This window comes from Zonotrichia leucophrys, chromosome 6, assembly GCF_028769735.1.
Source record: "Zonotrichia leucophrys gambelii isolate GWCS_2022_RI chromosome 6, RI_Zleu_2.0, whole genome shotgun sequence".
In the NCBI taxonomy this organism is placed as follows: Eukaryota; Metazoa; Chordata; class Aves; order Passeriformes; family Passerellidae; genus Zonotrichia; species Zonotrichia leucophrys.
In genome coordinates, this window is record NC_088176.1 from 3,454,687 (window position 1) to 3,477,636 (window position 22,950).

General features: G+C 49.0%; 2 protein-coding genes across 3 annotated transcripts in view; one reads left to right on the forward strand and one right to left on the reverse strand.

Annotated features, from left to right (window-relative positions):
• The window catches only part of FAM53B (family with sequence similarity 53 member B), a 46,241-nt gene extending 39,291 nt beyond the window's left edge, over positions 1 to 6,950 (forward strand). For both annotated transcript variants that reach the window (XM_064716741.1, XM_064716742.1), the window contains one exon: positions 3,188 to 6,950. In XM_064716741.1, the coding sequence (XP_064572811.1) occupies positions 3,188 to 3,496 (309 nt within the window). In that variant the 3' untranslated portion in view covers positions 3,497 to 6,950. The remainder of the gene's footprint in view (positions 1 to 3,187) is intronic.
• A 2,357-nt stretch (positions 6,951 to 9,307) lies between these two features.
• LHPP (phospholysine phosphohistidine inorganic pyrophosphate phosphatase) overlaps positions 9,308 to 22,950 on the reverse strand; it is a 72,779-nt gene continuing 59,136 nt past the window's right edge. Inside the window, exon 7 of the mRNA XM_064717140.1 lies at positions 9,308 to 10,030. Coding sequence (XP_064573210.1) covers positions 9,940 to 10,030 — 91 coding nt within the window. The 3' untranslated portion in view covers positions 9,308 to 9,939. The remainder of the gene's footprint in view (positions 10,031 to 22,950) is intronic.

Here is a 22,950-nt window from a genome sequence, read left to right on the forward strand (position 1 = left end):
ACCAGTTGATTTGAAGCAACCCTGCAGCTTATTTCAAGTGACCAAGAATTTCTTACTGATGTATTTTTAGATATTTTTCAAGTACTTCCACTAGCAATGCCTCATTTTCTCTCTGAGGGCTTGCCCAGTGTGCTGGATTAAGGCAGCTTTGGGAAGAGTTGGAGGAAGAAAAACCAGCACCTCAAATGGTCAAAAATGGGTCCTTGTGGTCAGTAAATGTGGTTTTGGTGTAAGGTGCGTTACAGGTGCTTGCTGGGTGAAGTCAGAGTGGCCAGAAACATCTCCAAAAGCCATTTGTGTTGGATTCCCCCAGTTTCCCTGAGAGCAGCAGGATTTGAGGTGTCTGATACCCCTTTTTGTCTGGCACTGGAGGCCAAGGTTGTGGAGAGACTCAAAGGGGCCCAGAACTGTCTGGCCATGGGGAACAAGCGCCACATTGTGCCACCAAACCTGCTCTTTGCTGGCTTCAGTAGAGGACTTGACTGCCTGGTTTCTCCAGCTCAGCACCTCAGCACGTGCTAAATTCACCCCATAAATAAAAAATGAGCAAAGAACTCTGGAAGGGCTGCAGACAGACACTGCATTGATGGTGGTGGCTGATCCACCACTGCTGGAATCCACCCATGGAATGCTGGCTTGGTGATCACCGTCCTGGGGGGACCCTCCTGACCCCAGCCACTGGCAAGGTGAGCTGTGGCATTTTGTGGCAGCCAATACTTGTGAAAACTTGCTTTCTGAGCTGGCAAACCTGCCTCAGAGGGAGCATCTCTGCCCAGAGAGCACCCTCTGCACGTGGCCTTCCTCCACCAGCAGCTGCTGCAGCACCAGGACCATCAGAAGGGGTTTTCCATCCTCTTGCATTCCCTGGAATGACTCCAAGGGTTGCAGCATGTGTGGATTTGAGCAGCGAAAATGAGCCTGTGGGCCTGGTTGCCCAAGTCCCATAAAATGCAAAATTTCCCTGAAAGTCAAGGAACTTCATGGCTACTCCCCAAGATGTGTCCGAGCTTGGAAATGTTTTTCTTTTGGATGGGAAGAATGTGCTGTGGATGTGTTGAGTTACTCTCCAGTCTTCATCCTCCTTTATCCACCACCACAGGAATCACTCATCTCCTCTCCCACCCTCTGAGGATGCTCTATCCACCTGTAGCAGCCCAGCATGTCCACCCCTGGGTACCAAACCCAGGGAAGGGCCTGATCCAGGAGATGAGCTCAATTAAGAAGGAAAAAAATTACCATTCCCAAAAGTGCCAGAGTTCTGTTTGTAGAAGGGATTTGCACTTCTGAGAGGGCTGTTGACTTTCAGGAGACCTAGGCTGTTCAAGTGCCTAAATCACTGTTGGAAATAAGCTTGCAAATTTTGTGAAGTGCTTAGAAAATATTTCTACTATGTCCTCGGGCCTTCTGCAGTGGTAATTATGAGTTGTCCATTAACCACAGTGTGCAGCTCTCTGCTTGAAGCTGCTGCATGCTCAGCACCCAGAAGACAGAGCATGGTTGGGATTAAAAAAAAATATGACCAGGATGACGTGAGGGCTGGGTGCAATTGCATAATTAGAGAACAAATGTCCTTTTTTTCACACGAGCTTGGGGTTTGTGGGTTTTTGAAGGTTTCAGAGACTGAAGGCCATGTGAAATGTAGCTTCCCCCAGCTTGGGCAGTGGCCAACTCCTCCTGGGGCAGCAGGAACTTCTCTGTTTAGATAGAGCAGCCTCTGCAATGACTCTTTTTACCATGTGCATGGGGTAGAGGAGCACCCAAAGCCACTGGTCCATGGGTCCAACTCAGCACAAGGCCCTTTGATTTGTAAAGAACTGATTGGCGTGTGATGCAGAGCCCCTGTATCTCCTTTAGGGGCTCTGTAAATGGGTGATCTTCCTTTGTTTACAGCCTGGGGTAATTTGTTGTGTTGGAGTTTCTCTCAGCTCACCTGGATTTGAATGAAAAATCCCTCAAGCAAATGTGCCTAATTCCTTGGGAATGCTAGTGGGGATGTTTTGGAACAAGGTTGCGTCTCAGGCTGTGTGTTTGGTCCTGAATTGGGCCAGCCAGAGCAGATAGAGGCAGCAGCCCTGTCACTCTGTGTCACCAATGCTCTGTTGGGCACTGAAGTTCTCCTGGCTCCCTCAGCTACTCCCGGTGATCCAGACCCTTCCCTTACTCCATTCCTCCCTCTGGATACTCTCCTGCCCCTCTTTCTTGTCATGAAAAACTGACTGGTAACAGATGAACATTTCTAGCTAGTGAGGGGCTGCCTTCCTCCCAGGGATTTATGGAATTCCCATTCAGGCCTATCCCATGGGATGTGTCCAGAACAAATGCCTGACAAGTGAACGCTCCACCACTCACTGGCTTGGTGAGAGGCTCCACAAGCTGCTGAGATCCTCCTCAGGCTCCTCCTGCTCAGAGCACACACTCTGCCACTGGCATGGCCTCGTTATTTCCATTGGCACACAGTCACGAGGGTTTAGTTTGTTCTTTTAAAAACCAGCCCGGGCTAAAGGCATTCCCTGGCAGGTGAGCACACTCGTGGCCAGGCTGCATCCCTGGGAGGCTCTGCGTGCTCTGCTCCAGAGGGTTTGGAATGCCTGCATGCTCCTTGTCATTCTCAGAGCTTGAAACTGTTTAGAAGGCGTGACAGTACATAAACTGAATCAGGTTTCTGGCCAAGGTAACCAGGCATGGAGACTCAGGGAACAGACAACTGTGCTCGCCTGGTCTTTAGTGAGGGGAACAGGAACAGACATGAGCCAACACAGAGGAGGGTTTAGCAGGATATAAGCTTTCAGCTATTGAAAGAAAGTGCTGAAGTTTTTCTTGGTTAATAAGGGGAGTTATTGGAAATGTTCATTCATTTTTGGTGAGCTCTGTTCTGCCTTACATGTGGAACTGGACAGTGCATGGAGTGGAGATGGTGATGGGGCCGATCCAGAGCAGGCTGGGGTGGTTTTGAGCCTGTTGCCTTTGCAGGGCAGGGGGCCACAGGTCCTGCCATGGATGGGGAGATGGAGTGTTGCAGCATCTCTCCATCTCCTGGGGACCTGCTGAGTGTTCCTGCTGCTCTGCTTGTTTTCTGTTGGGCTGAGGGAACTCGGGTTTGGGATCATGAACACTCCTGGCTCATCGGATTATCGGACCGGATTATCCCGGTCTCCACCTCAGCTGCCTCTCTCCCCTTCCTCTGCAGAACCGCCAGACTTTCAACAGCCTCACCTGCCTCAGCAGCACGGCCGAGGACGGCTCCCAGCGGCTGCCGGGCCCTCAGGCATGGCCGGCGGCTCCGGAGGTGATGCCGGGCCGGACCCCCGCCTGCACCCCGGTCCCGGAGCCACCCCGGTCCCGGCCCTGTGAGCACCGGGCCAGCAGGGACGACCTGTCCTGTGAGGAGGAGGAGGAGGGCACCGCCAAGGAGGAGCACAGGGCAGCCTGGAGGAGCACCGAGAGCCTCTTCCAGCTGGATGGCGAGCTAGACATCGAGCAGATCGAGAACAACTGAGGAGGGAGCAGCTCTGCCCGCCCTGGGCTCTGAGGGCTGCCAGCAGGGCCAGGGAGGGCTCCTGGCTGGCGGCGAGTTTGTGGGATCCTGTCACTGCTCCCCTCCTGCCAGCTGGAGGGGACCAAGCAGCTTTGCCAAAATTTCATCAGGTATTTAGAGGAATTCGTGTGCATGCGTGTGTAAATCTTGAAATTCTTTGTAACTACTGTAGCCAGAGATCAGCCAGGCCGAGGAAAGTGCCTGTCCCACAGGGAAACCAGGCACAGGGATCGCCAAAAACTCAGAATCCATGAGAAAATGGCTTTTGCCAGGATAGGGGTGGAGCTGATGGAGCTGGCCATGCTCCCACAGATCCCACCTGTGCTAGTTCAGAAAGGAGAAACCACCATCCCAGGACTGGAGAAAGGGGGAGAAAGCAGAATATTGAGATTTGCAAAGCGAGCACTGGCTGGTGGCACTGGGGTGGCCACAGTTCCTTTTCTCCGGCCACATCCCCTGTGGCCCCAGCACCCCCTCACTCCTCATGTCCCTGGCAGTGCCGTGAGGAGGAAATCACAAGTGAAGTGTTTTTGCTTAAATTTAATAATGGCAAGAGCTGGATTTTTACTCCTTTATTTTTAGTTTTCCTTTTCCTGATGAGGAATTAAACAGATCCCTGGCCCATGTGGGGCGGCATCCGCAGCAGCGCTTGCTGGGCGCTGAACAGGGATGCTCAAATGCCTTCCTTCCCTATTTTTTTCCTTCCCAGTCCCCCTCTCTCAACTCTTTTGGGGGAAAAACCCTACTCAGGCTCTGTGCCACCCTCATTTGGGTTCCCAACACCCTGTTTTGAGCAGGGCTGGGCTGTTTACCCATTTACCAGCAGCTATGCCCACTTTGTTACCCAGGGCATGGCTGCCACCCTCTTCTTTTTTGGCTTTACTGTGAAGGGCTGCCTGCCCAAGGCACGTCGTGGAGGGGTTACTTGACAAAGTCAGCTGGCAAAAGGCTGAAAATCCAGGTAGCAGCACTGAAAGCTTTTCCTCTTCCTGTGCCTTTTTAAAGCACAGATAAAGTGGTGACCATTATGTTTGTACGATATGAATTCTCTTTGCTAAAAATAAGCTGTCCACTTGCTAACAGGTTTAGAAGGACACATATTTCTTTTTTCTCCCTCTGGTGGGTTGTTTTTTTTTTATTATTTGTTTGTTTGTTGAAAGCTCTAGGAAAGCTGTACAAATATCTTCCAGCATCTTCTGGATTCCTTCTGCTGGTTCGTTCAAGCTCAGGGGTCACTTCCTGAGCTTTGCAAACCTGAGAAAGGAAAAAAATCATTGATACCAAGAGCAGCTGAAGACAGGACATTTTAAATGGGGTTCAGCAGCCCCACTGGCAATGCCTTGAGGGTCCATAACTCAGAAAGGCTGAGAGCTGCTGGTACAGGTTTCATTCATCATTTCTGGTTTTGTTGGTGCACTTTTTTCCACAGTGGTTTGGGATGTGTGTGGCATCTCCCATCACAGTGGAACCCATTGGTTGTTACCCCTGTCCTGGCACTGCTGAGGTTTTGCTGGTGGCTGTGGCTGTGTCCACATCCTCCAGGCAAGCAGGACAAGCCCCAGATATCCAGGGAGGGGATGACAGGGATGTCTTTTCATTTTGGAGAACCCTCCAGCTCTTTTAAAGTGTCACTTTATGCATCACTTAGAAAAAAATATATCCTGGGTTAATTTTTCTCCCTCCTGTTATGGAGGGTCCAGCCACGCCAGTGTTTTCCCAGGCTGCTGCCCCTCTGTCTGTGCCCCTGCAGTGGCACCCTCACAGCAAAGTTCTTGGCTTTGAGTCTTCCTGATGCTCCCTCCATCCCTCCCTCCCCACCACTGACAGGTCCTGGTCTGGGGGCACACAGCTCCTGCTGGCCACAGGCACCTCCTCAGCTGAGCAACAAAGGGCAAATCCACCCAAACCCACATCCAGCCACCACCTGGGCTCTCACCTGGGCATCCCCAGGGCTGGAATTCCTAAGGGCTTCTGTTTTCTTTCCAAGGGCTGCTCCTGGTGCCACGCTAATCCCCAGAGTGGGAAGGTGGCCAAGGGACCACGGCCCAGCTGTCCTGGACCTGGTGGCCGCCGGGCCACGGCGCAGCTGTCCTGGACGTAGCCGTAGCATTCAGTTTACATTCAGCACAACCCGTTTGCCTTACTAAAAATGCTTCTCCAATGAGTCATGGCCTTAGACTGGGCACGTTGGCGTAGGCACAGACTACAGTTAGCGACAGTTTTGAGGCCACAGTGGTGTTCTGTTGGGTATTTCTTGTTGGGTTTGTATGATTTCATGTACTTATTCTCAGTTTAAGAAAGCCTTACTTTTTACTTTTTTTTTTGTCTCTCTCTCTCTCTCTGTAGAGGTAAAACATTTGTGGATTTATATATATATAAATATATATATAAATAAAGTAATAAAAAATATTAAATATAATATAGTATGTGCCTCAGATTCAGGGGACATCCTGTTGATTGTAAAGTCAGAAGTGGCGTTGCTCCCCTGGTGTCAGGAGATCTGTCCCCTAGGCAGTGGGAGAGCAGGGCATCCCCTGGGGGTCTTGCTCTTGGTTTGTAAAGGATTTCACCTATGAGATGTTTTGGGAGCCCCCCAAACCCCCAGCAAACCCCTGCTGGCTGCCAGAATGTGATACTAAAGGAATATGCAGACAAGGGATGTTATTCCTTGCTAGGTAGCTAAAATAGGTTCATTATTGTGAAGGGACTCGGTGGCTTGTCCAAGGTGTGACCCAGTCTGGGCAGCAGCTGTTTTGGGATGACACCAAAGCTGTGGCAGCAGCAATAAAGGTTCTTCATCCTGAAAAAAAATAGGATTTTAACACAGAAAGTCTTAGCAGGCACACGGGAGTTTTGCTGCGTGTTTTGCAGATGTAGCTCTTTGAGCCTGTCCTATGAAAGAGTACATGAAAAAAAGAGAAACCAACAAAAAGAAGCGTTTGTAAAATAGATTGTAATTTTTCCACGTGCTAGCATAGCCTGTTTGGCCAATAAAATTGTGTTTCAAGTGCATTGTTTAAAGCTCCTGGCTGCCCAGGCAAACAGACTGACAGTAGGATGTTCTAGGATTGTAGCAGTGCTTTGCGGCGTGTGTGGGTTCCGTGTTCGAGAAAGAAAAAGAAGAGGATGGCCAAATAAAAAAAAAAAAAATACACAAAACAAACCAGAAAGATGGGAAGAAGAATAAAAACAAAGCCTTCTGAAGCTATGACCTGTAGTAGCCAAGTCTCGCTGGCAATTGCACAAGCGCCGCGGGCCGAGCGTGTCCCGGGAGGGGCTGCCCCAGGTGTGCCCTCCCCGGGCGGGCCAGGAGGCTGCTCCTGCCCCCCCCATGACTTGATTGCACTAGAGCAGCTCAATCTCAGGAAATTGCTTGTTACTTTTACTGTGTAAATAAAGCTTCCTGGTTCAATAAGCCGTGTCTGGCCTCTCTGTGCTGTCCTTGTGGCTGTGGGGTTGGGGACATGGGGACATCGCTGACCCTCAGGGTTGTGGCACTGGTTGGAGTCTGATAGGGCTGGAGTTTGATGGAGACCCCTTCTCTCCTCTGCTGGCTGCAGCTCCTTGACATCTCTGTAAGTGCTGGGAAGGGATGTCCCAAAAAATGGGTGGGGGTCAGGAAAGCCTTCAACCAGGAGCCTCCCTTGGGGTGTCTGTGGAGGAAGGGTGTCCCAGCCATGGGGTGCACAAGAAAATGGACATTTTGTGATATTCACATGCAGATATGCACACTGCACCCTCCCCATGGTGAAGGGACATCTCCCATGCCTCCTCCCCAGGTTGCATGAGAAAATGGACATTTTGTGACATTCACATGCAGATATGCACACTGCACCCTCCCCATGGTGAAGGGACATGTCCCATGCCTCCCCCCCAGCCTGTAATTGAGCTGTAACACAGCAAAGACATAAACAACAAAATGCAAACTGAAGTGCCAAGTAGCACCTCCTTCTTTGTGTTTGAGGACAAACATAATATCCTGCCTCTTAAAATCTAAACTCAAATCTAAACTCAGAGCCCACAGCAGGCCAAGGGCACATGGGGGTGTTAAAGAAGTTCTTGGGGAAACAGGGCAGTATCTCCCTGCAGCCTTTGCAACCCAAAAAGGAAAACGGCTGCACTTCCTCCAGCAGGCAGTGTAAAACTTTCATGACAGATGGCAGGATGTTTATCTGCCTAAACTTAATCAGATTGAAGTGATAGGCTTAGTATAATAGCACAAAAAAGGGGAAGAATTAGGGGTTAAAAAAGAAATTCTCAGTGATCCATCACAGCCTGAACGTTTGACCAGGGTTTCTAGCATCTTCCATGTGTGTGGATGCTGACAGTACCATACACTTTGGCTGAACCACTACCCAGAGGACAGAAGATGCAAAAACAGACCCAAAAAATTGCACTAAGGTCATTTTCCCAGATGTAGTTTATTTTATTAGAACTTAATTCCCAGCCCCCTTTCCCCTGCTGTCCCCAAGGGGTGCTATGCAGCTCCAGGGCCAGCTGGTAGCTCTGAAAAACAAGTGTTCCAACACTCCAGAAACAGGCAGCATCATTTTGGTGTCCTTCAGTGAGTGGGGTCATCTTCAGCTGTTGGGACTGCTGGAAACAGAGCTGGAATTATCCTGTACCTCCTGCTTGCAGATGCAGAGAGCAGTGACAATGCAGTGGCCAGCACATGCTGCCTGAGAGTATGGATGTATATTAAATATATGTAACACAAACATAATTACATGATTTCCATGGTCCCCTGGAGATCTGGGGCAGGATGAAGCCCAAATAGTCTTGCCCAAAGCCCAAGAGGGTACAGAACTGCTGATATGTTGATTAAAAGGGGATTTTTGCCTCTAAAAGGTGACCCTTGCAGACACTACCATGTGTCAGTGAGGGTGGGCAGAGGACTTGATGGAACAACCCCTAATATTTTAATTTTTGGACCCATTTTGAGCCCCTTCCATGCTCTTGCCAGGTGCAGCATGGCCAGGTGTTCCCACACATGCTGCAACAGCTGCACTGCAAAACTGACAGGGGGAGAAACGAAGATCCCAGGGGAAGGGCTGCAGTGCCTGGAGGCAGGGAGCAGCTCCTTTTAGAAATCCTTATTCTGATTAGCAAAAAAAGGCAAATCTCATGCCTGTCCTGGCAGCAGGAGGGGGCTGAGCTGGAGCTGAGCTGCAGCAGCAGATTCTCAGCAGGCACGTGGGGCAGGATCAGGCTCAGGGGATGTTCAGTGAGTACAGAATCCTGGAATCCCTCAATGGTTTGGGCTGGAAGGGACCTTAAAGCTCATCCCACTCCACCCCTGCCATGGGCAGGGACACCTTCCACTGTCCCAGGCTGCTCCCAGCCCCATCCAACCTGGCCTTGGGCACTGCCAGGAATGAAGCAGCCACAGCTTCTCTGGGCAAACTGTGCCAGGGTCTCCCCACCCTCACAGGGAGCAATTTCTTCCCAATATCCAATCTAAACCTGCCCTTTTGAAGCTGTTCCCCCTTGTTCTATCACTACATGCCCTTGTAAAAAGTCCATTTTCAGCTGGAGCTGTGTCTGACTCAGCCCCAACAGCTCAGGGACTGCACATCCAGGGTTTTAATGGGGAAAGGCAGGAAACCCACACCCCCTCCCACACAGGCTGCTCACAAAGCCCCCCACACAGAGGGGAGGCAGAGACCATCAGTGCCATGGCCTTTTCCAGCTCTTCCAGGCAGGGAAAAGCATTTCAGGTCCTGTAAACACCTCTGCCAGTGCTGACCCAACTGAACACAATGACAAACCAGGCCAGATCCAAAGGACAGGGTTTATTCCTGACAGGATGGTGCAGTTATTCCCTAATGTGTTACTGATTCCTGTGCCCCCTCCTGGGGCTGCTCCAGACGGGCTGGTCCTGGCAGAACCACAGCTCCTGCCTTGCCAGGGCACGTGGGGCTGTCCCCTCCCCAGGGCTTTTGTGCCACCTGAGGCACACACAGGAGCTTGGTGGCCTCCATCAGCCCCCAAGGACATCCCCCATTCCACACAAGGACCCCAAAAGGCACAGGACATGGGGGTTAAACAGGTAAATCCATTCAGGAGGGGGTGCCCAGGCTCCCTGTTTCCCACCTCCCCAATGTGAGCAAAGATAAAAAAGGGGGAACAGCCCCCCAGCATCACCCAGAGGAGGCTGAGGCCCCTCACAGGCACCAAGGGCAGGGCAGTCAAGACTTGCCAGAGGACAGCAGGCTTGGTGTTCCCTTGGGTGGGAGGTCAGGAGATCATCTTAGTACCATTATGTGAAATATTTCAGAAGGCAAGTGCCCACCACCCTGAACAAGGCTGGGCTGGGTTCATTCAGGTGAGATGGAGGTGGGAGAGGATGAAGTGGATCCATGGAGGGGCTGCATGTGAGGGCTCATCCCTGCTCCTGCTGGGATTTACATCTCCTGCAGGATGATGTCCACAGCCTCAGCCAGGTTGTTCACGTAGGCATCAGGCTTCACCTCGGGGTGGTTTTCATCAGACGGCCTGGAAGGAGACAGAGGGGCACAGCTGAGCAAGGGCAGGATCCCAAACAGCCCCCATGTCCCTGGTCATCCTGCTGCCCACAGAGCCCAGGCAGAGCCAATGGAGCACCCCTGAGGTTCACAGAATTCACAGAATTTCTGGGTTGGAAGAGACCTTCAAGATCATGGAGTCCAGCCCAGCCCCAACCCCTTAACTCAACCCTGGCCCCCAGTGCCACATCCAGGCTTTGTTAAACACACCCAGGGATGGGGACTCCACCACCTCCCCGGGCAGCCATTCCAGAACTTTATCACTCTATTTTTCCTGCTATCCAGCGTGTATTTCCCTTGGGGCTGTGTGCTCTGGCTGTGTCAGTGCTGCTGCAGACAGAGCCCAGCCCCAGCTGAGCACAGGCACCTTTCAGGAGCTGTGAGAGTGATGGGGGCAGCCCTGAGTCTCCTTTTCTCCAGGCTGAGCCCCCCCAGCTCCCTCAGGGGTTCCTCTCAGGGTTTGTGTTCCAGCCCCTCTGGATGTGCTCAGTGCCCCAAGGTCCTGCCCAAGCTGAGGGCCCAGAGCTGGGCACAGCACTCAGGGTGCTCTCACAGTGCCCAGGGCAGGGCAGAGTAACTTCCCTGCTCGTCTGGCCACTCCATTCCTCACTCACATTCCTCCCTCTTCTGTTTGTTTTTCCCCTTTCTCTCTCCCACACCCAGGTCTTTCCCACATGCCCAGGTGGATCCAATGTCCTTTGTGCAAATGAGCTCGGCAAAACTTTGCAAAACCTCAATGGGAAGAGAATTTCCAATTAGTTAATTAACTAATCCAAGCGAATGCACTGCATTTTACATGGCACTTCTTCATCCAGGCCACAGCAGCACCAGGCAGGGATTGCTGTAAGGACACTTCCCTGCAAGCCTGGGACCCTACAAAATTACAAATAATTATTCTCCCACAGTTTTTATCTAGAAATAGGCAGAGAAAAGAACTATTCCCTTTCAACCTAGAGACACAGAAAGTCTTCACACCACTTCAGTGAAAAAGAAGGTTCTGCCAGGGTTTAATTTTGCAGGACCACCATCCCTTGCAAACCCAGCAGTGCTGGTTTGAAACACCACCAGAGGAAGGTTCAGCCTCACCCTCCACCAAGTCAGCACCCCAAAGCAGAGTAAATTGAAGCCATTTTTTGCCAATACTTAATTAGCAGTGCTGGCCTAACGAGGCACAGCTGCACAATCCCATTTTGCTGATTTAGCAGCACTGCTGCTGAGGAGGGGGCAGATGTGGGAGGCAGAAATTTTCCAAACCTCGTGGTCCTGTTGTGGCTCTTGGGCTGAGAAACCCAACAGCTGCTGAAGGGAAAACATATGTACTTTATACACTTAATGACCTTCCTCTGGGAGAGAGATGGGAGCCCAAATGTCCACCTCCCACCTCTCCTGCTCCCTGGGAAGGGCAAACCTTTATTTAGCACAGCCTCTCTGTGGGGAAGATGCATTTCCCACCGGATGCAGGGGAGGCACAGAGATGATGATTATTATTATTATTAATGATGTGCAGGATTTGGTGAGCACTTGTCTGTACAAGCACCAAATCACTACTTCTGTCCCAGCACTGAAGCTCCCCAGGGCTGTTTCCTTCCTGCTCTTTTCTCAGCCCTGCTCCTCACAAAGGCATTGCCACTTTTGGAAGCCCACAGTGTGTGCTTGAGGCTCTGCTTGCTGCAAAATTGGGCTATGAACTAGGAAAAATGAAATATTTTTGTATTTTCAGCCGATATTCACCTTTCCTTGTGTCACCTGCAAAGCCATGCCCAGCACCAGGCTCCATGAAACAGACTCTGCATCTTATTTAAAGAGTGGATGGGTTTTTCTTTAAATATCCCAATTCCATCTTGTTACAGGGCTAGGGAGCAATCAGAATAATTATTATGATTTTTTTAGGTTTTTCTCAGCTGAAAAAGTGTTTGCTGATGGAGAAAAGCCTTCACACATAAAGCAAGTAAAAATCCAGTGTGTACCCATCCCTTCAGTGGTAATTACTGCTCACTCCTGATTTAACCAAGTGGCTTTGATGAACACAAAAATAACTCTGGGCATACTGTAAAATATCAATTTCTTGTCACTAATCCCTAATTTGAGCGGAGAACTAAATAAAGCAACGAACAAAACTTCTCTTTGCATTTTACACCCTGAAAAATGTTCTTTTCCTAGATTACACATTAGGAGAAAATTCTAAGAACTGCTTGAAACGAACGCTTCTACAAGAAATTTTCAATTACACAGCACTCTTTGATCTATTAAAAGGATTTTGTGATTAATATCTGTGCTGACTACACAGAAATCCATCTGTAACTCAGCTGCTAAATGCCAGTCATCAAGGAAAAGTCCTGTACACACTTAATGTGTCCTGTGAAAAGGGGGTGTGTGTATGTAAAATAAATATAAATATAAAAAATATATTTATTATATGTTTATATAAAATATATTTATAAATATATCATATTTATAAATATAATATAAATATATATTTATTATATATTATTTATATAAATATATAAATTATATATATTAATATATATAAATATTATATATATATATAAATTATATATATTATATTAAAAAAAATATTTTTTAATTTTTTTTTTTTACCCATTTGCCCAAATACCATGGGATCACATCACACTCCTGGCTCCACTGAAGTCAATATTAAAACACAATAAATAAAGTTGTCTAAACTCTGCAGGAAGGCAGAGAGCTGGATTAAACACACTTCCCTGCTCTGCTGCCTTTTGCTAGGGCTGTGTGTGGGGCTTTTGTCCCTGTCAGTGCCACCACAATCCCCGTTTCATGTGGCCCCTTCCTTTGTCTCACAGGCATTTTGTGGCTCACAAAACCAGCCAAGGGATGGGTTTGCTCCCCCTCTGGCTCAGGGCTGCTCTTGAAGCATCCAAAGAAAGGGAACTGCAAGCAATAACCCCCAAACTCTAATGCCAAGAAACAAAGCTCCAAATGCAGCACAACAACTCAGGAGCCCAAATCTGGGTGCCAGAAGTGAGGCAAAAGAGAGAGCAGTGCCATAAAACCTCTGGGCAAACCCAAATGCAGGATGAGTCCTTATTCTGCTGTCCAGAGGGAGCAGAGACCATGTCTCTACACCAGCCTCTTCCCTGGGGAATTTGGGCTTTTTCCTAAGAGAAACACCAGCCACAGGGAGTTTTAAGAAGCCCTGAGGGGAAGCAGAGCCCTGGAGCTCTGCCCTGATGTCCTGGGCATTGCTTTGATGGGTGGACAAGGGCACTGGGTGCAGGTGCAAGCTTGAGTCAACAGCAGATTTTGGTCTCATGGGTCCAGCTCAGCTTCTCTCTCAGTGACAAGAACCCCGTGGAACTGCAGGTCACAGCACTGACAGTGAAGGTTACACCTTTTAATACTTTCTTCTTTCACATTCCAGAAATAAATAATAATAATAATAAAATCTAAAAATATCTTTAATTTGCTAGGTCAGTTGAGGAAGTTAGCATTGAGCTAACTTTAGGACAGACTCCTTCCGATATTTTTTCTCATATGGGGCTCTGGTTACAGAGAAGAGCATAAATCAAAATGACAGAAAATTATATACTGCAGCTGAACATGGAGCTGTCAGCACTGCTGGCCAGTGCACAAACTTGCTTGTGAAAAATCAACTACAGCCTTGGGAAACACTCTCATCCATAAAGCAGGACTCCTTTCAGTGGCTGAGCACCAGGGCCTGGAAGTGCACAGCATTTCCCAGCCCAAACTGGCCATGGCACTGTGAATGTGACACTCCTGCACTGCCTTTGGTGCCCACCTTGCTGGCAGGGAATGGAGTGGCTTAGCACAGGATGCCTCTGAAAGCCAGGGTGGTCCTTCCTGGTCCTTATGGGCACACAGGGTGATGTTAGGAGAAGAAAAGCCACCCAAAAGGATCAGAGCATAGAGCACATGAACAATATGAGCCATTTTTAACATGATGCAGCTCAGACAGTGGTCCTGTGTCCATCAAATGCTCCTCAGGAGATGCTTATTTATCACTGTCAGGGCTGCAGCAGCAGCTCTGTGGCCCCTGTGCCCTGAGCCAGACCCTCAGCCCACACTAAACTGGTTAGTTCAGATCAGTGCTGCACCTGGAGACATCAGGGAGCAGCAGAAAATTGGCTCTGCAAATTTAACTCTTCACCTGGGAAGAGAAACTCCAGTTATCAGGGAAACTCCAGTATCAGAGCTGCTGCCTGCCAGAAAGAGATGGCTTCCTCCTGCTGAAGCATGCAACCAAACTGTACAGGGCTGGTTTAAAAAATCAGCTTCTGCAAAAAGAAAAAGGTTCACTTACTGTGTGGGTCAGATTTGCACTGTTCTGACTGGATTCCCTGCCTAGACTCAGCTATCAGGAATGGTCTTGAGTTGTCCCAACTTCTGGGCAATTTTCTGGGATGGCTCACCCAGCTGCAGCTGAGCATCTCTGAGGGATGAAGGGATTTATGCTGGCTTGCCTGGTCCTTTCAGGAGCTACTTGGAGTCTTTGAAGCAAATGCAGAGTAAAGATGACCCCAAACCCCAGTTAGGTTTTGAGTTAATTCTTTTGTTTCCCACAGCAGTTGGGATTCCAGGTGTGGAATGTGGGCTGGAGAGGATTGGATGGCACTGCCACAGGGAATCACTGCTGGAAAGAGAACTGCACCTGCAGAATGTGGGATGGGACTGATTCTCTATGAGCTGGGAGCAAACCATCCCACCAGGAGCTAAGAGGGGATATCTGAGCTCCAGGCCCTCCCAATGCTGTCCTAGGGACCCTCACACTCAGCCTGGAAAAGCCTTCTCAGCACCTCATTCGTGCTCTTCTCCAGCAAAACATGGGGAACAAAAAGGAAACAGCTGGGTTACTGCATGGGCAAAATATTTAACAGATAAAAGGCCAAGTGGATGTGATAGATGAGTAACACCATGATTGATTCTCACAATTAATGGACTAATATCATGTACACAGGTTAAGAAAAGTTGTATGGATTTATAGTTATGTTGTACCCCCTCCCATGGTTATCAAGGGCCAGCTGGGGTTGGGACACCAGGGAGGGCTGGCGTGTCACTGGTGACATCTCACCTCCAGTCAGGATCTGAGGAAGAGATCTCCACCACTGGACAGCAAAGAAGTGGTTGAGGGACAGAACTTTGGGAGGGGTTAAAGAGTTAAAAACAGAGAACCTCCATTGTGAGGGGGCTGAGTACATGGCAGGGAAAATCTTTTGCTCTCAGTGCTGTAACTCTTTTTTTAAATACAGTATTCTGTTGTATTTTTGATAAGGTTTAATAAACCTTCCTGAACTATGCAAAGTGAGTAGCTATTTCTGACATGGAGGTAGCTGACATTGGATAGTCATGGTCACACAAACAGCACTGGGATCCAGCTCAGCCTGCTGAAACCTGCCCGAGAGTGAGAGCAGACAGGCATTGATCAACACCTGGTTGGGATCACAGGTTAAAATTAGCTCTTACACAGCCCTTCAGAAACTGGGGTAGGCAGGAAAACACCAAGCAGGGCCAAAGCAAGGCACCAAAGTGAACATGGAAAAGACAAATGGTCCCACATTGCAGTGCCACAGAGCTGCAGTCATTGCCAAGCCTGATCCCAGCTCTGCACCACTTCTGTCACACAGCAAACCCCATCCCAAATGTCACCCTCTGCTGGACCAAGGCACCTCTGGGTCACCATTCAGACTCCCACCAACAGCACCAATTCCTGCTCCATAAAATGAGATAAAAAAGCCTGAGACCATTTCTCTCGACAGCATATTCTTCAGGGGCTCTTAGCATGGCTGTAAAATATGCAAGACTGGGTTTAACAAGGTTTTCTTGATGAGGAATGCAAACAGACACTGTAACCTTTGCTGGTTGCTTTGGAAAGATGCAATAATTAAACTTGGTGCCATGAGTGAAACTCCCTTTTTTTTTTTTTTTTTTTTCTTTTGTGAAACATGCAATTTAATCAGTTTGGCACTGAAAACCCAGATAAATCACAATGACTGACAGGTCCCTGATGGACAGCTGAGGGATGGTTGTAAAGCACATTTCCTGATCATACAATTAAGAGAAAAACCTGCACCAAACTCAGTAACAGCACCCAGGGCTGGAGCAGCTCCCAGAACTCCAGGAAATCCCATATCTGGACCCTCTCATGTCATGGGCAGATCCCTGGGATAGGAAGAGAGGATTTGTGGTTAAAAGACTGGATTTGGAGAGCTCCAAGCAAAGCAAACCTGTGTCAGAGCAAACCAGCATCCTCCACTGCTCCTCTCTTACCTCCCACTAATTGTGTTTAATTGTGACTCATTTAAATTCAAGCATCCACAAACGGGTGGAAATTACAGCCAAACTGTTTGCTAACACCTGAAGGAAGTCTGTGGGCTTGTGACTTAATTGTTGCCATTTCTGTTAAACTGCTGCAGTTTTAACTGAGCAGAATAAACCAGATTAAGTCCAACACTTCTCCACAACATATCAACACGTGGGCAATACTAGGATTGAGGGCATAGGGAGTTATCTTTCTGCATGGTTTACCTGAAAATAAAATTAAAATAAATTGCCAAATGCTAGAAATACCGTGATGCTGGAATGGTTTGTGTTAGAAAGGACCTTAAAGATCATTTCTGCCATGGGCAGGGACACCTTCCACTATCCCAGGCTGCTCCCAGCCCTGTCCAACCTGGCCTTGGACATTTCCAGTTCAGGAAAAGCCACAGCTGTTCTGGGCACCCTGTGCCAGGGCCTGCCCACCCTCACAGGGAACAATTCCTTCCCAAAATCCCATCCAACCCTGCCCTCTGCAGTGGGAAGCTGCTCCCCCTCATTCTGTCACTCCATCCCACATCCAAATTCCCTCTCCAGGTCTCCTGCAGCCCCTTTAGGCACTGAAAAGTTGCCATTCCCCAGATTTTTGTTTTTCTGAATTTCAGTACACTTCTTGGAGTGAGCACTTGTACTTTTCAAACGTACAAGTGCTGAAAATTTAATTGGAAGTGTTTAATTGGAATGTTTTAGTTTGTAATCAGCTGGCTGCATGGAGATGCTCTAACCAAAGCTCTCAGATAGACAATTCCAGAAATAACTGCTCAGAAGAGGGTGCTGAGAGCACTGGTAGGGCTAAAGGAGGTGCATGAGGGGTGCCTGGTGTTCCTGCTGCACTCTGCTCTACCAGGTTTCCCACCAGGTCTTTGGAAACTGCCAAGATCTGGTGCAGGACATCACTTTGGGAAACAAGGAACAGGTTGGAAATGGGGATTGTAACCACAGGTTTGAAGAGGTTCAGGGACAGCAAGTGGGACTTTGTCAAAATGAAGAAGTTAAATGAGCAGAGGTGAGAGAACAGATCAGGAGCTGGAGGCTGGCGGGAGCAAAATCCCATGGTTTCACATAAAAACTTGGGATAGAACACAAGTATTTCCCATAGTCCTCTCCACAGGCATGGCATTTACTCGTGGTGATTGCAAGTTAACCCTTGAGGAACCCCAGTTCCTGGCATCTCTGCAGGATTCAGTGCACCCTGCACTCTGAGCACACAGAGCTGAGGAAGCTCTGATGGCAGCTGCTTCCCTCCACCCATCCCTATTTATTTTCTCTCTCAGGAAACCCAGCACATGTGAACATGCCAGATTAAAAGCTCTGGAGAACAAAAGTCCTGACAGTCTGTGCAGAGGATATATACACATCTACACAGTAAGAAACACAGGCACAAAGGAAGGCAGGGTGGTGATGGGAAGACGTGATGTGAAGTGCTGCTGTTGGGACAGAGGGTACTCCTGCCTAAATGCTCTCATGCCATTACACCAGAGCATGAGATTTTATCAGTGCTGACTTCTTTCCCTTACCTCTAAAACCCCTCATGGAAAGTGAAGCTGGTTTGAACAAATATTTAAACAAGCACAGCACTGGTGTTCCGGCAGCTGGGCAGCAATTTTCCTGTCAGAACTGCACAGCTCTCTCATCTTGCACAGCCAGAGCAGTTCAGCAGGGGCCAGGCATTAAAAGTGTGCATACCAGCACTGTGGTGGAGGAGAGGGAGCAGCACACATGCCTGATCTGGTTTTGGACTGGTTCCCAGCCTGCTAATCCCAAAACAGCTGCACACGTGTCCTGGGAACAGCTGGCAGGGCAGGGAGAGCTGGAACCTGCTGGGCACAGGATGGGGACACCCAGTCAGTCCCTTCTGCCTCAAGGGGCTCTGTCCCTTCTCCTCTGCCCACAATCCAGGGATCCTGTGGGCTCTGGGCTGCTGTGGTCCCATCAAGCCTGAATCCAAAGGTGAAGCCATCATTGCTCCAGGCTGGGTGGTGCATGCTGGGTTTGAAGACACAGGTGGAAGGGAGTTACTGCATCAGGAACTGCCATGCTCAGCCCCATGGAAACCACTTCAATCCATCTCACACAGTGATGGAGTGCACTGGCAATATCTGTTCAATGTACTCTGCTAGGCCAACCAGAGCAGCCAGAGGAAGCACAAACATCTGAGAGCACAAAATGCTGCTGCTACTGCAGAGCTGAACATTCACCCTCAGCCACCTCAGGCTTCCCATCAGGCTGGCCCAGACCCATTTCACACAGAGCTGTCTGACCAAAACCAAGATGCTCTGCCCAGGCTGGTCACCAGGACCTCTCCAGGAGCCTCCTGCTCTGGACAGACAGGAAAGGGGAAAGGAGAAAGTACACACAGAACCACAGAATCCCTTAGGCTGAACCTAACCAAGAACCATAGAGTCACTTAGGCTGAAAAGGCCTCTGAGATCACTGAGTCCAACTGTGCCCCCAGCACTGCCAAGGCCAGCACTGCCCCATGTCCCCAAGTAACACATCTACAGGTCCTTTAAATCCCTCCAGGGGTGGGGATTCCACCCCTGCCCTGGGCAGCCACTTCCAAACTCTTTCCATGGAGTAATTCCTGCTGATGCCCAGCCTGGCCCTCCCCTAGCCCAGCCTGAGGCCATTCCCTCTCCTCCTGTCCCTGTCCCCTCCTGGCAGGAGCTGTGCAGAGCCACAAGGTCCCCCCTGAGCCTCCTTTGCTCCAGGTGAGCCCTTTCCCAGCTCCCTCAGCTGCTCCTCATGGGACTCGTGCTCCAGACCCTTCACCAGCTTCCTTCCCCCTTCTTATTCATCCCATGTTCATCCCAGTTTCTTAGATAACCAGTCTGGATAGGAAATAACCTCTGGAAGAGATGATTCTTTTCCCTACTGACTCTATTTAAACCAGATGACAAGCTCATACCCCAGAGCCAGTTCTTGGACAGCCAGAGCTAGGGTTAGGTGTAAAGAACCTAACTTTTCATAGAATATGGACAAAGTTGAGTGAGATAAATCCAACCCCTTGTTGGAAATGAGCCATGAATGCCAGCCATGAATGCAAGGATCCCCTGGCTGGCCTGGGTGCACGGGGGGACCAGGAGCTCTCAGTGCACATGTGGATGCACCAAGGGCTGCAGAGCAAGCACAGCACAGCTGTTTCCAATAAAAGCAAAGCCTCCCTCTCCCCCTCAAAAGTGAAACAAGCACTTTTGCTTGTTTTCTGAGAAAATCTGAGAATTGCCCCTGCTCTGCCAAACTATCCAGTCTAACAGGGTGTTTGCAAGCACCCTGAGACTCAGCTCTGCCTGCTTGGATTAATTATTGATGACCTGCTTGGCTTTGCCAGATGACCTTACTCAATTCAGTAGAAAATAATTTTAAACGCCCCTGAGAAAGAATTTGGACATAAATATTTGCTTTGTGCATACACACAAACAGATGTGCATCTTAAATGGAGCTGATGCATTAGCTATTAATCAGATTTAATATTACACAGGAGTGAGAAAGATTAATTTCAAGGGTTCAATGTAAAGCTCAGTGGTGCTCAGACATCTTACTCTGTTAGATACTTTTAAAGACCTTAGCCTAAGAGAATATTTCATTGCTTTCCTTCAATATATCACTTACAAAATCCCTGTGAAAGGTGTAAAATGAATGCTGGCTTCCACATTTGCAAAGCATCTCACGGAGATTTAAGTCACAGAACTCTGGCAGACGCAGATTCTAGCAAAAAAAGGAGCTTTGCAGATTATAAAAGAAAGAAGCCTTAATTTAAGGTTTTAAATGCTGTTTGGAGAAGTTTGTCTTAAAAAATCTTAGGCCAGATTGGCACTGATAATGCAACTCTAGAGACAAGACACTCCAAGTTACAGCTTTAAAAGACTGTTTCTCACCAAAGAAGAATTTGAGCTACCCTAAGGAGAATAATATTTGTCTCCAGATGCTGCTCACTAAATCAGCTTTAATTTTAAATGAGAATGAAACTATGAGCTATCTGTGCCACTCCCAGGAAACCCAAGCAGACAGACATGCAGCCAGTTCTGCTTCCAAAGGGCAGGAACAGCCAATTCACACACGTGTGGGGAACCAGCACCACCCTGCTCCAAAACCCTTCTCACGTGGGAAGCCAGAAAAGCACCTACACAGGAAAATTAAGGCAAAATTTATATTTTTGTCTGCAAAACTGTTCGGCCTGGACAAGGCAACGGCATGGGGTCTGTCTGACTTCTCTTCCCAGACTAGATTCCAGATAGGAAAATTGCATCCAACCTCACTCAAGGATGTCAGGAACACTAAATGTGCTCATGCTGAACTGATATAACAAAAGGGAATATGTATTTGGGCTAAACCTCAAGAGTTCTGCCTTGGCTTGGAGTCAGTGCATGATTGATGCCCTCTGGGAGGGCTCAGAGACACCTGAGCATGCAGAGCCACCCAAATAACTCAGCCCTGCTCCTCAAAAACTCCTGCCCCTCCTAAAGCAGACACTTTGCTAAAGTTATTCCAAATTATGGCTCATTTGCTTAAGCAACTCTGTAATTGAGATCTTCACAATCTTCTCTTTGGAAGTTTGCATGGCCTGAATGTCTGCCGGCCTTCCCTTCCATGACCACAGTGCCAAGGAAATGAAACTTCATTTGCTTGGGAGATACATTTACCAATATCTGGAAGTGTTCCAGAGGCTTGGAGCAACCTGGGATAGCGGAAGGTGTCCCTGCCCATGGCAGGGGTGGCACTGGGTGGGTTTTAAGGTCCCTTGCAATCTAAACTATTCCACGATTCTATGAAGTGATAGAGCTGGCCAGGTTTGCTTTTTGCTTCATTTCACAGATGAAAAAGCCCAGATTTGCTGAGCTGTTGAGCAGGCAATGAAGGGAACTTTGTGCCTGCAGCCTCCAAGATACTGAGTGGGGTCGCTGGGGCGTAAGACCCTCAACCCAGCAGAAAACAACACAGCTCTGTATGGAGCAGCACAGCCAGCCCACACCGGATCCCTTTCATTTTTCACCTGGCAATGGGGACCTTCCCTGCAGAGGAAGGCAGGATGCCCTCAGCAGATGGGGCTCACAATGAGGGAAGCTGCTCACAGGGTGAGGACAGGCCGGGCTCACGGACCGCGCTTTGCCCAGGGATCCCAGGGATCTGCAGGGAATGTGCAGAGCTGCTGTCCTGGAAACACCAGCGCTGCAGGGATGGCTCTGGGCTCCTCTCCTGCTGCTCCTGGCTCCCCTCCACCCCAGCAGGACGCAGGAGGGAGCCTGCGCTGAGGGAAGGCAGCGAGCACATTTTTCAAGGTGTCAAACCACAGCTAGGCTCGTGCTTAAGCATGGATTATGGGAAGTGCACTGAGCTAACAGTGTTAGTGCAGGGATTAAATCCCCACGCTGCTGGCAGCCAGCCCTGGGGCTGGACACAGAGAACAGGCCAAGGGCTGTACCTGCTTCCTTCCAGCTCTGACTTCCAGTGTCCCACTGGCTGTGTGCTCAGTGCAGGCTCAGAGCCAAGCCCTGGCTGAAGCCTTCCAGGAGTTTTGTCAAATACCAAGTCATGTCAACAGGGATTTTGCTGCATGTTGTCAAAGAGAGATAATCCCAAATTCGCAACAACCGAGGGATGAATATTTGGGTTTGGGATGCTTGGTTTCAGTGCAGGGAGTTGCACAGGTTCTGTGTCCTGTGCTAACTTTCACATCCTCCAGCATCATTTTCTCTGTCAGTCCCTTCCACCTTCATAAATACAATGGTTAATACTATGGCCACCTCCAAACAGCTTTTTTTTAATTAGTTTTTGTGGGACTGACTGGGCATTTCCCACAGCAGTTTATTGCTGGCTGTTATCACACAGCAAACCACAGCCTGGAACCACAAAATCATCCAGCAGGCTGAGTTTGTACCACACCTGGCACACCCAGAACAGCACCAGGCACCACTGCTGCTTCCAAACCCTGCCACACTCACCCTTGTAGGGCTGAGGTGGTTTCTGAACCAGCTCTTCATGAGCTCCAAGACCCAGATCAGCTGTGCAAGGTGTCCAGGAGGGCTGGGAACGAAAGGGGGGCCCAGGGGCTTCTCCACCTCCGGGGCAGCTGGCAAGGCTTTCCCATTTCTTAGGATCAGACTGAACTTGGGACATTTCTTAACCATGAAATCAATAAAAAAGACTCAACAGCTTTAGAACAGAGGAGGAAAAACCCCAAACAAACAAAAGCAGTGGCATGGTAACAGCTTCACCTTCTTGGTATCTGCAGTATTTGCTTTTACCTGAGCATTGTGGTTGAGACCAGTTTCCTCCCTTTGCATCAGCTTCAAGTGAAGGCTGATCCTTTGTAGAATGAACAGCCCATAATACTGGTTTTAGCTGTGCTTCTGTAACCCAACCTGGCCTGAATGAAGTCTATTTACATACCATGCTCAATACCTTTGAGAAAATCTAATACTTAAAATACTTCAAAGGTCTACTTTGTACTGGAGGTGGGACAGCCAAGGCTGTGGTGTGCACATATTGCTAAATTCCAAAGGCATTTCAGGGTGGAGATATTTGTCTGTGGAGTTGAAAACAACCCAACAATAAGCCAGTCCCCTTCAAATTGCATTC